Here is a 13,148-nt window from a genome sequence, read left to right as displayed (position 1 = left end):
CCAGAGCGCTCAGGACCTCAGACTTGGGCGAAGGTTCACCTTCCAACAGGACAACGACCCTAAGCACACAGCCAAGACAATGTAGGAGTGGGTTCAGGACAAGTCTCTGAAAGTCCTTGAGTGGCCTAGCCAGAGCCTGGACTTGAACCCGATCGAACATCGCTGGAGAGACCTGAAAATAGCTGACGGCCAAATTCTGTGCTATATGAACACAAAAATAGATTGACTGTCGACATTCTGGGCAGGGGTGCAAAGGACCACGTCCAGTCTTGGTGGTCTGTTCGAGCCTCTATTGCTTTAGTCACTGATGATCAATGGTGATGGTGATGACATTGTGAGTATCATCTATACTACTTTTGTGAAGATGGCTGTTCTCCTGTTTCTCAGACAACCACCTGCTGGTTCATTGATCCCATCGTCTGGAGAGATGGAGGCAAATCATGAGATGGTCACTATGATTAGAGACACTTTCCTGGGTCACTTTGACATTAGGGCCTAATTGGGCCAGGCCTGGGTTTATTCCTTACTGAGGACAAATTGACCTGTGTGTATGTCTGTCTGTCCGAGACAGACAAGACCAGACCCGGGTTCAAATACTAGCTTTTCTTGATTGAGCCTGCCTGTTGCAATGGAACCAATAGAAAAGGCCAGACAGTGCAAACCTTGCCCACCTGACACTCCAGGCAGACTAAAACAAACATCCAAGCAGAAAAATTGTGTTTAAACTCTCTAACAATATTGAGTCAGAGCAGAGCCACAGTGTCCTTCAGCCTGCCACCACCCAGACCTTGGTACCGTCACTCCTACTCAGTCACTTCTTTAACAGGCCCAAGGACACAACATTGACTAGCTGTGACTATAGTCCCGTTTTATACCTGGTTCTTACATGTATCCTTTGTCCTAATCTTGTCAACATTTTCAGACAGGTGTTTCCCAAACTCGGTCCTGGGTGCACATTTTAGTTTTTTGCCCTAGAACTACACAGTTGATTCAAAAAATCAAAGCTTGATGAGGAGTTGGTTATTTGAATCAGCTGTGTAGTGCTAGGGCAAAAACCCAAACGTGCACCCAGGAGGGGACCCAGGACAGAGTTTGGGAAACTCTGGTGTAGACGATTAAAATATGCATTGTTGATCTGATTGTGATCAGATCTTCCACACCACCTCTGTCTAGACAGATATGGAAAGTGAAATCATTTAAATCATCATTATGCCTCCTTCTAAAATCATTGACAGGTTGGACGTTTCACAGATTTGGTGCCTTTTTGAGAAGTGTAACTTGGTCCCAAAAAAACCATTTTGATTTCACCTAATTTTAACATTCTGTTATAAATGTTCAACTCAATAAAAAAACATGTTTTCTCATATCAAGAGGTTAAATAATAAAATTACTATATTAAGTGCCAAATAAAATAACAGGGTTGACGATTTCATCTTAAATCAGCCCTACATCCCAGGGGGAATGGAAGCTTGTTGTGTGCAACAGGGAGTGACAATTGAATGCAAGCTTCACTAATTTGTTTTAATTGATAAAACAGGATTGATGTCTTATGCTGGAGCTGCTCACACAAAACACCAGGAAATAGCCAAAAAGAGTAGAACCAGCTCACCTGCTTTTACACTACGATTTGACTATTACATGTTCAATGTTTCTCTTGAATGTATGTATATATATATATATATATATATATATATATATATATATATATATTCTTTTTTTTTTCGGAATACTTTTAACATCTTAAAATGAGAGTTCAGTTCACGTAACATGGTTGACCTTAAAATGAGGGACAGACGTAAATGTATCACTAATCAAAACATGATCATCTTCAGAAAACACTAACTAAGACAGAGAGGTTTGGAACTCACTTTCTTATTGGTCTATTAACTAATTTACTGCATGGTGATGTTACCATGGAAGGCCAAAACCTCCTTCCCACTAAAACAGGCTGAAATGTCATACAGCCTGTTCAAACAGCTCTTACAATAAAAGGGAATTCTCATAATTCAACCTCAGTGTGGAAATACCCTGAGTATACAAAACATTAGGAACAAATTCCTAATATTGAGTTGCTCCCCTTTTGTCCTCAGAACAGCCTCAATTCGTCGAGACATGGACTCTACAAGGTGTCAAAAGCGTTCCACAGGGATGCTGGCCCATGTTGATTCCTATGCGTCCCACAGTTGTGTCAAGTTGGCTGGATGTCTTTTGGGTGGTGGACCATTCTTGATACACGGGAAACTGTTGAGCGTGAAACCCAGCAGCGTTTCAGTTCTTCACACACTCAAACCGGTGCACCTGACACCTACTACCATACCCCGTTCAAAGACACTTAAATCTTTTGGCTTGCCCATTCACCATCTGAATGGCACACATACACAATCCATGTCTCAATTGTCTCAAGACTTCAAAATCCTTCTTTAACCTGTCTCCTCCAATTCATCCACCTTAGACAAATACATTTAAACTCAGTTTTTCACAATTGCTGACATTTAATCCTAGTAAAAATTCCCTGTCTTAGGTCAGTTAGGATCACAACTTTATTTTTAAGAATGTGAAATATCAGAATAATAGTAGAGATAATTATTTATTTAAGCTTTTATTTCTTTCATCACATTCCCAGTGGGTCAGAAGTTTACATACACTGAATTAGTATTTGGTAGCATTGCGTTTAAATTGTTTAACTTGGGTCAAACGTTTTGGGCAGCCTTCCACAAGCTTCCCACAATAAGTTGGGTGAATTTTGGCTCATTCCTCCTGACAGAGTTGGTGTAACTGAGTCAGGTTTGTAGGCCTCCTTGCTCGCACACACTTTTTGAGTTCTGCCCACACATTTTCTGTAGGATTGAGGTCAGGGCTTTGTGATGGCCACTCCAAAACCTTGACTTTGTGGTCCTTAAGTTTTTTTGCCATAACTTTGGAAGTATGCTTGGGGTCATTGTCCATTTTGGAAGACCCATTTGCGACCAAGCTTTAACTTTCTGACTGATGTCTTGAGATGTTTCTTCAATATATCCACATAATTTTCCTTCCTCATGATGCCATCTATTTTCTGAAGTGCACCAGCCCCTCCTGCAGCAAAGCACCCCCACAGCATGATGCTGCCACCCCTGTGCTTCACGGTTGGGATGGTGTTCTTCGGCTTGTAAGTATCCCCTTTTTCCTCCAAACATAACGATGGTCATTATGGCCAAACAGTTATATTTTTGTTTCATCAGACCAGAGAACATTTCTCAAAAAATATGATCTTTGTCCCCATGTGCAGTTGCAAACCGTAGTCTGGCTTTTTTATGGCGGTTTTGGAGCAGTGGCTTCTTCCTTGCTGAGCGGCCTTTCAGGTTATGTCGATATAGGACTCGTTTTACTGTGGATATAGATACTTTTGTACCTGTTTCCTCCAGCATCTTCACAAGGTCCTTTGCTGTTGTTCTGGGATTGATTTGCACTTTTCACATCAAAGTACGTTCATCTCTAGGAGACAGAACGCGTCTCCTTCCTGAGCGGTATGACGGCTGCGTGGTCCCATGGTGTTTATACTTGCGTACTATTGTTTGCACAGATGAACGTGGTACCTTCAGGTGTTTGGAAATTGCTCCCAAGGGTGAACCAGACTTGTGGAGGTGTACAATTTTATTTAATGACGTCTTGGCTGATTTCTTTTGATTTTCCCATGATGTCAAGCAAAGAGGCACTGAGTTTGAAGGTAGGCCTTGAAATACATCCACAGGTACACTTCCAATTGAATGAAATTATGTCAATTAGCCTATCAGAAGCTTTTAAAGCCATGACATTTTCTGGAATTTTCCAAGGTGTTTAAAGGCACAGTCAACTTAGTGTATGTAATCTTCTGACCCACTGGAATTGTGATTAAGTGAAATAATCTGTCTGTAAACAATTGTTGGAAAAATGACTTGTGTCATGCACAAAGTAGATGTCCTAACCGACTTGCCAAAACTATAGTTTGTTAAAAAGAAATGTGTGGAGTGGTTGAAAAACTAGTTTTAATGACTCCAACCTAAGTGTATGTAAACTTCTGATTCAATTGTGTGTATATATACAGTATCTCATAAAAGTGAGTACACCCCTCACATTGTTGTAAATATTTGTGTATATCTTTTCATGTGACAACACTGAAGAAATGACACTTTGCTACAATGTAAAGTAGTGAGTATACAGCTTGTATAACAGTGTCCATTTGCTGTCCCCTCAAAATAACTCAACACACAGCCATTAATGTCTAAACCACTGGCAACAAAAGTGAGTACACCCCTAAGTGAATATGTCCAAATTGGGCCCAATTAGCCATTTTCCCTCCCCGGTGTCATGTGACTCGTTAGTGTTACAAGGTCTCAGGTGTGAATGGGGAGCAGGTGTGTTAAATTTTGTGTCATCGCTCTCACACTCCCTCATACTGGTCACTGGAAGTTCAACATGGCACCTCATGGCAAAGAACTCTCTGAGGATCAGAAAAAAAGAATTGTTGCTCTACATAAAGATGCCTTGTCTATAAGAAGATTGTCAAGACCCTGAAACTGAGCTGCAGCACGGTGGCCAAGACCATACAGCGGTTTAACAGGACAGGTTCCACTCCGAACAGGCCTCGCCATGGTCGACCAAAGAAGTTGAGTGCACGTGCTCAGCGTCATATCCAGAGGTTGTCTTTGGTAAATAGACGTATGAGTGCTGCCAGCATTGCTGCAGAGGTTGAAGGGTTGGGGGGTCAGCCTGTCAGTGCTCAGACCATACGCCGCACACTGCATCAAATTGGTCTGCATGGCTGTCGTCCCAGAAGGAAGCCTCTTCTAAAGATGATGCACAAGAAAGCCCGCAAACAGTTTGCTGAAGACAAGCAGACATGGATTACTGGAACCATGTCCTGTGGTCTGATGAGACCAAGAAACTTATTTGGTTCAGATGGTGTAAAGCGTGTGTGGCGGCAACCAGGTGAGGAGTACAAAGACAAGTGTGTCTTGCCTACAGTCAAGCATGGTGGTGGGAGTGTCATGGTCTGGGGCTGCATGAGTGCTGCCGGCAAACATGGAGGTGGAAACATTATGCTTTGGGGGTGTTTTTCTGCTAAGGGGACAGGACAACTTCACCGCATCAAAGGGACCATGTACCATCAAATCTTGGGTGAGAACCTCCTTCCCTCAGCCAGGGCATTAAAAATGGGTCGTGGATGGGTATTCCAGCATGACAATGACCCAAAACACACGGCCAAGACAACAAAGGAGTGGCTCAATAAGAGCACATTAAGGTCCTGGAGTGGCCTAGCCAGTCTCCAGACCTTAATCCCATAGAAAATCTGTGGAGGGAGCTGAAGGTTCGAGTTGCCAAACATCAGCCTTGAAACCTTAATGACTTGGAGAAGATCTGCAAAGAGGAGTGGGACATAATCCCTCCTGAGATGTGTGCAAACCTGATGGCCAACTACAAGAAACGTCTGACCTCTGTGATTGCCAACAAGGGTTTTGCCACCAAGTACTAAGTCATGTTTTGCAGAGGGGTCAAGTACTTATTTCCCTCATTAAAATGCAAATCAATTCATAACATTTTTGACATGCGTTTTTCTGGATTTTGTTGTTGTTATTCTGTCTCTCACTGTTCAAATAAACCTACCATTAAAATTATAGACTGATCATGCCTTTGTCAGTGGGCAAACGTACAAAATCAGCAGGGGATCAAATACTTATATATATATATATATATATATATATATATATATATATATTAGTACCAGTCAAAAGTTTGGACACAACTACTCATTCAAGGGTTTTTCTTTATTTTTACAATTTTCTGCATTGTAGAATAATAGTGAAGACATCAAAACTGTCTTCACTCTTATTCTACAATGTAGAACATAGTAAAAATAAAGAAATCCTTGAATGAGTAGGTGTACACACACACACAGGAAAATCATGATTTTGACTGCACTGGGCTTTTATGAAATTATCTGTTCAGGTAATACCACTTCTCAAAAGCACATCACTAGTTTCCACAGTGAGCATAAAGAGGGGCACTGGCACTCTGGATTCGAGTGGCAGGTCTGTTGCATTCAGTCTTTACCTCTCAAGGGCCACGCACAGAGGGCCTTGGTACTGGGTGAGGCTGGTCCATTTCTGTGTGCATGGGTCCAAGGATCCCTGCGTAACGGCAACTGTCAGGGCTGGTTGTAAGCAGAAGAGTGATCTCCGCCAACCAGGGCGTCCCTGGTCATTGAGGGGGCTCAAAGGTGAGGGACAGGTATGTTACCTCACTCCTCTAGCTGAGTGGGGAGATCCAGGCATGGAGGAGGAAAAGCATGGGGCTTCTCCCTAGACGGGGTGTGTCAGCACTTCCTTCCCTAGAGGTGCATTACCACCATACGGCGATGGAGCCTCCAAACGACCCTGAAGGGGTAGTCGCTTCTAACAGAATGTGGAGTCAGTCTGGATAGATGCAAAAATCAAACTCTCAAAAGTCAATAACACCGCAGGAGCAGAGTGTCCCAGTTAACTGGGGTATCTCGTAATGCGTCCGAGGCATATGAGCATAGTGTTTTTCTCAACATGCTTGAGCCTCTTGGACTGTGCCCTCACTAGCGTGGCAACAGGCATAGGTATACCGCGAGTGCTTGTGCGTCAACCAATGTAGCTAAAAGGAAGATGGAAAGATCCTGGTCCTAAGCGGTATAACACAGTCTGTCTTGGCCCTACCTCGGAGAGGAGGGCTATCAATAACAAAAATATCCAGAACCGCTCGCTCCTGGCAAGGGGAGGTAGAGTGGGCCATGCCCCACTGCGTGAACCAAGCGCAGGGTAAACGGGACGCCGAAAAAGTCAGTGTCCGATGCCAGGAAAAGGCGCCATTCCTGATTTCTGAGGGTGCTGAGGGGAGAGTCTATAGGGGGATAGCATTCTGGGGTAAAGTGCTTCTCCTTCACATTCCTATGTAAGCAATTAAACTGGGTTTGCTGCTACACAGGGAACCGGGTGTATTCAGACAGGGAACCGGGTCTATTCAGACATGGCTCCCCATGCTTGCGTAAGGAGAGGAGGAGGAGTAGCTCACGTTGATCCCAAAAGAGGGGGATAGGGCAGGGAGCCATAGGCTCTGCACACAATCGTTCTCTGCCGCAAGGGCTGAGCCCTAAATTGTCCGGCCCTTCTTGCTCCCTTTTGGGGGGTTGAGAGGGCAGAACCTTGCTGTGGCCGCAGCAAAGGACTGTTTAACGCCAGGATTGCTCTGGTTCAAGGGTTTAGCCTGGGTATTGGCAGTCTGCCGTGTCGCTGGGTTTTTTGGACCCCTAAGGCCAGCTTGTTGCCCCTTGCCTGCTGTGTGGTGGGTTGCCGTGACCAACGGGCTGCCACGGGGCCCGGGTTTGCGTGGCAATTAGACGTTGAAGGTTTTGCCTTCTTTCTTACACTTGTCACACTTCTGCCACATGGCGGCGACAGCAGGCCCGAACAACTCCTTGGGTGTCACAGGGGCATCAAGGACGTCCAGTTTTTATTTGTCTGTTAAGCTGGACAGGCTTAACAAAAGTGCCTTCTCTCTCACTACCGCCAGGCTTATGGCGTGACCACAGCCTTGGATGGCGCTATGGAAGGCTTAGAGTTTAAGGTCTGTAATCATTAGGGCTGACCCCAATTAGTCGACTGGTCGATTGTTTGCTAGTTAGGCTGTTGGTCGACCGAGATTGTTTTAGTCGAGCAGTAACATATATACTACCAGTCAAAAGTTTGGACAACTACTCATTCAAGGGTTTTTCTTTATTTTTACTATTTTTTACATTGTAGAATAATAGTTAAGATATCAGAACTATGAAATAACACATATGGAATCATGTAGTGACCAAAAAAGTGTTAAACAATATATATATTTTATATTTTGAGATTCTTCAAATAGCCACCCTTTGCCTTGATGACAGCTTTGCACTTTCTTGGCATTCTCTCAACCAGCTTCATGAGGGAGTCACCTGGAATGCATTTCAATTAACAGGTGTTAATGCCAAACGTCGCATATGGAGGAAACCTGGCACCAGCCCTACAGTGAAGCATGGTGGTGGCAGCATCATGCTGTGGGGATGTTTTTCAGCGGCAGGGACTGGGAGACTAGTCAGGATAGAGGCAAAGATGAACGGAGCAAATTACAGAGAGATCCTTGATGAAAACCTGTTCCAGAGTGCACAGGACAACAACCCTAAGCACACAGCCAAGACAATGCATGAGTGACTTCGGGGCAAGTCTCTGAATGTCCTTGAGTTGCCCAGCCAGAGCCCGGACTTGAACCCGATCAAACATCTCTGGAGAGACCTGAAAATAGCTGTGCAGCAACACTCCCCATCCAACCTGACAGAGCTTGAGAGGATCTGCAGAGAAGAATGGGAGGAACTCCCCAAATACAGGTGTGCCAAGCTTGTAGTGTCATATCCAAGAAGACTCGAGGCTGTAATCGCTACCAAAGGTGCTTCAACAAAGTACTGAGTAAAGGGTCTGCATACTTATGTAAATGTGATATTTCAGTTTTAAATATTTAATACATTTGCAAAATTTTCCAAAATCCTGTTTTTGCTTTGTCAGTATGGGGTATTGTGTGCAGATTGATGAGGGGGAAAAAACGATTTAATCAAGTTTAGAATAATGCTTTAACCTAACAAAATGTGGAAAAAGTCAAGGGGTCTGAATACTCTCTGAAGGCTCTGTATATGTATGTACACTACCAGTCAAAAGTTTTAGAACACTTATTCATTCTAGGATTTTTCTTTATTTCTACTGTTTTCTACATTGTAGAATAATAGTGAAGACATCAAAACTATGATATAACACATATGGAACCATGTAGTAACCCAAAAAGTGTTAAAAAAAAATCCAAATTCATTTTATATTTGAGATTCTTCAAAGTAGCCACCCTTTGCCTTTATGACAGCTTTGCACACTCCTGGCATTCTCTCAACCAGCTTCATGAGGAATGCTTTTCCAACAGTCTTGAAGGAGTTCCCACATATGCTGAGCACTTGTTGGCTGCTTTTCCTTCACTCTGCCATCCAACTCATCCCAAACCATCTCAATTGGGTTGAGGTCGGGTGATTGTGGAGGCCAGGTCATCTGATGCAGCACTCCATCACTCTCCTTGGTAAAATAGCCCTTACACAGCCTGGAGAACAGACGACTTTCGGTCGACCAAGATTATTATTAGTCGGGGACAGCCCTAGGAATTATACAGATCTCATCCCAAGTATCTGGATTTAGGGTATCCAAAGGGGCTTGTCCAATGAGCTCTTGGCCTCCCTGAGACAAGCTATCTCAACACCCCTCGTCATCCCCTAGCCTTGACTCCAAAAGCTATCTAAAACCTCGCCCCAGCTTGGCTTGACTGTGGGGGACAGAGCCTCCACCTCGGCCGGTGGCTTAGATGCGATGGAGGGGGTTGAGATAGTGGCGTGTTTGAGCCTCCTTCTCAAACCCACTCTAGTCAGAACCTTACAATGCTCGCAGGACTCTGGGTCGTTCCCTTCCCTGGCAATTGATGCATAGAAGGTGAAAATCCTTCCCTGCAATCATAGAACTGCAAGCACAAGAACGTGGGGTTTTGAGTGCCTGGCTAGGTTTGCCTTGGGATGGGGCGGCAGTAGCCATTGTACAGAGCAGGGCTTGCTGAAATGAAGACTCCTGTTGTTAGGCCTGAGTTAGCTTGTTAGAAGCCTTGCGGCTAATGCTAGCTAGGGTGAGCACTGTGTGAACGGTATGCCGCGAGGCTAGTAATGCGTTAGCTAGCATTAACCTTGTAGCTTGTACAGTGCTAGCTGAAGGGAACCGCGTGGGGGCAGTTCGCTTTCGGGTAAATATACTCCCACGACCGTAGAGCCGTGAGGCAACCAGCCGGTCTAATTAACACAAATTAACACATAAACATAGGTCAAACTTTGACGAGTGAAGGGAGCTAGCAATAGTACCGTGTTGCTGTTGTGGTTAGCTAGCTTTCCAGCTAGCTAGCCAAGATAGCTAAAGCCTTTCGATGAGGGCTAACCAAGTCTCGATAGTTAGCCTGTGATGCTAGCAACCACCGGAGACTGTCTCCAACAGGCGCTGTGATTGGTACTTCAGTTAGAGGATCCGCTAGAGCAAATCCCCATAGTGAGATATCGAAACAATATATTTGAAATAGAACTCAACTGATAACTCTTGTATTGCTCCGCGTCTTATGTTCAGAACCTTTCATTTTGCATTCATTGAATTTGAACACATCTTTCACATCTGAGTCATTCGTGCAAAATATCACACTTTTGCTGAAGCTGCAAGCAATTGGTTAAACCAAAATTTGCACTAGTAGACTCTGTACTTGCAATGCTGCAAACCCTACTGTAACTGTAGTGGAGGGGGGGGGTAAAGAATAAAGAGCTGTTAGAAGAGAAGAGGTGTTGTTTCAGCTTCAGAGGTAAAGAGGGGATTGTGTCTGGCCCTGGGGATCACTGCCTCCCGAGACTGGAGATGCAAAGGGGAGCAGAGGCCTGTGTTTGTGTAATGGAGGGAGACTGGGAAATAAAGGTGGGCTATGAAACTGGAGCCAGCCCAGTCTCTCTCGCTCTCTCTCTGTGGCAGGAACTGCCAGAGGGCCCCACAGTTTCACTTAATCACACTTGCTGGATTTCCTATTGCTCTTCCTGGTCCTGACACAAACGCACAATAATAACACACACACACACACACACACACACACACACACACACACACACACACACACACACACACACACACACACACACACACACACACACACACACACACACACACACACACACACACACACACAGTGACAGTGTACAGAAAAGAGACAGCAGTCAGTGGAGGTTAAGGGTTGTAGTTAGAAACAGACAGAAAGGCCTGGGCTCACGATGGGCCCTGGTCAACAGTATTGCACTTTATAGGTAGTAGGGTGCCAACACAGGAAGGAAGACCACTCCTCAAGCCCTGGCTAAGGGCCATAAGCCTCCTGCAAGACTCTCTCTCACACGGACACAGATGTAAGCTAAGATAACATCCTCCAACGGCACTCCTTACACACATTCATAATCACATGCATACTCGTTCACAATCCACCCACTACATACACACACTGCACCCCTCTCTCCCCACCACTTCCTCAAAGCAAAGCTCCCTTACCGGATGTGCAACTCCAGTGCCACACAATAGCCTGTTTTGCTGTGTATTGCTTACTCAAACACACAGATAAATGTGTGTGAGTGAGTGGAGGTGCTGCCACACGGCACCCACTCTGTGTCTGTCTGTTGTCTTGGCTGTTTCCTGAGTTTAGAGTTAGTGTTTTTATAGTTAGAGTTGTGATGAGAGGTTATGGCTGCTGAAAGACCCATGATATGACACTAGCTCTGGGTGTGTGTGTGTGTGTGTGTGTGTGTTGGTGTGTGAAAGAGATGCTCTGAGAGGCCCATTCCAATGTGACAGCCAGGCCACCACAGTACAGTTCCCCCTAGTTGCAGATCTAGGATCAGCTTCCACCTCCCCCAATCCTAAACTTAACTATTAGTGGGGAAAATGCTCAACTGACCCACGATCAGAATCTAGGAGCAACTTCACTCTACTCTGTACATCTCCCAACATGGAATGGGATGTCACAAGCCTGAACAGTGATCTTCAGTTCTGTTAAGCTCATTGGGCGGTTAGATCCCCTGATATACATTTGAACTGTGTCCAACTGAAATATGCAAAAGCTCAACAGACACTCACAATCGGTATGCCTCTCTCTGTCTCTCTCTCTCTCTCACGCACGCACGTGTTTGTGACTCTCTCTGTCTGACTCTGTCCGTCCGTCTGTCTCTCTCTCTCATCAAACAACTATTAACTCTCTGGAGGAAATTTGTATTGCCAGTAGACTAGAACAATCTCTGTACTCTCTAACCACCAAACGAATACCCAGAATACAGGAAATGAAACCAGCTGACCTATAATATGCAAAAGCAGAAAGTATCAAAACAAGCCTCAGTGTGCAGTAAATAGGACATCATGGCAAAGTTACACTGAAAAACTTTGCCATGATGATGTGACTACCCTTAACGTTCTATTGTATCAAATATGTGGAAATTCCAGCTTTTACAGCATTTTTTCCCTGTACTTTTCTCCCCAATTTGTCAGCGGTGTATTCACTAGGACCCAAACGGAAATGGGACGAAACAGGGAGGGACATACCTACATTTGTCCAATGAAAAACTTTTAGTTGCAAAACGTTTTACATTTTGCTACGGTTTTGCACCAATGAATACACCCCAGTTCTTTGCTTAGCCAACTAGTGCCTGATATGTCAGTTGACAAGTGCTCCCACCAATAAGTGTCCACTCTGTTTCTCCTCTGCAGCCAATGGAGACATGGCCCATCCTCACACCCCCCTGACCGCCACCGCCACCGACCCCCACCTGACCTACTACTGCCAGGAGGGTGCCAACGTCACCCTGCCATGTGCCCAGAGAGGGGACAAGCTGCATCACTTGGACCACCTGCCTCAAAGATGGCTCTTCACCCCCCACTCAAATGACCATTGCGAAAAAAAAATGCACCCCCGCGGCCACCTTCACCAAGGCAATCATTCCCGTGCGGTGCTGCCTTGGGGGGTGCATTATGGGGCGAACGAGAAGTCTTTCTGGGTGCAACTGCAGTTTGTCAACAAATCGGACCAGGGGCGTTACTGCTGCCTCTCCCACCATCACAAAGGGTTGCAGTTTACACATAGATACGTCATTCTCACTGTCACACCATGTAAGGCCATACTTCCGTGTGTTTGTTTGTGTTAGATGTCAAATGTGTGTGTGAGAGAGAAAGAGTGTGTGTGTGTGTGTGTGTGTGTGAGTGAGAGAGAGAGAGAGTGTGTGCGCGCACGCGCAAGAGAGAGCGAGAGAATGTGTGTTTAGAGTTTTTGTGTGTGTGAATTGACATGTCGGTCAAATGTTTAATATTTGTGTGTGTGTGCACGGTGCAACTACGAGTCAATTTCCATTCTTATCATGACATTTAAAAGGCTAAGCTGTCTTGTATGTGTCCTCATCTCTCTGTAGGGAAACAAGGCGAGGCGAAATGTACTGTATTGGAGATCAAGGCACAAGAAGGTATACTTTATTCACATGGACAATTGCACCTGCCTCTAGCACAGGAATGGGCAAC

The 13,148-nt window shown here is 44.9% G+C and overlaps 2 protein-coding genes across 2 annotated transcripts in view; one reads left to right on the top strand and one right to left on the bottom strand.

Moving 5' to 3' along the window:
* cdh23 (cadherin-related 23) overlaps positions 1–13,148 on the bottom strand; it is a gene marked incomplete at both ends in the record, with an annotated part of 695,931 nt that overhangs the window by 104,946 nt on the left and 577,837 nt on the right. The window lies entirely within an intron of this gene.
* Positions 1–13,148, top strand: part of vsir (V-set immunoregulatory receptor) — a 39,801-nt gene that overhangs the window by 12,375 nt on the left and 14,278 nt on the right. Inside the window, exons 2-3 of the mRNA XM_084153639.1 lie at positions 12,348–12,746; positions 13,043–13,093. Coding sequence (XP_084009765.1) covers positions 12,348–12,746; positions 13,043–13,093 — 450 coding nt within the window. The remainder of the gene's footprint in view (positions 1–12,347; positions 12,747–13,042; positions 13,094–13,148) is intronic.

The sequence above is a fragment of the Coregonus lavaretus genome (assembly GCF_964263955.1).
Source record: "Coregonus lavaretus genome assembly, chromosome: 36".
NCBI lineage: Eukaryota > Metazoa > Chordata > Actinopteri > Salmoniformes > Salmonidae > Coregonus > Coregonus lavaretus.
The sequence above is the reverse complement of the archived record's forward strand: the minus strand, read 5'-3'. Positions and strand labels throughout refer to the sequence as shown.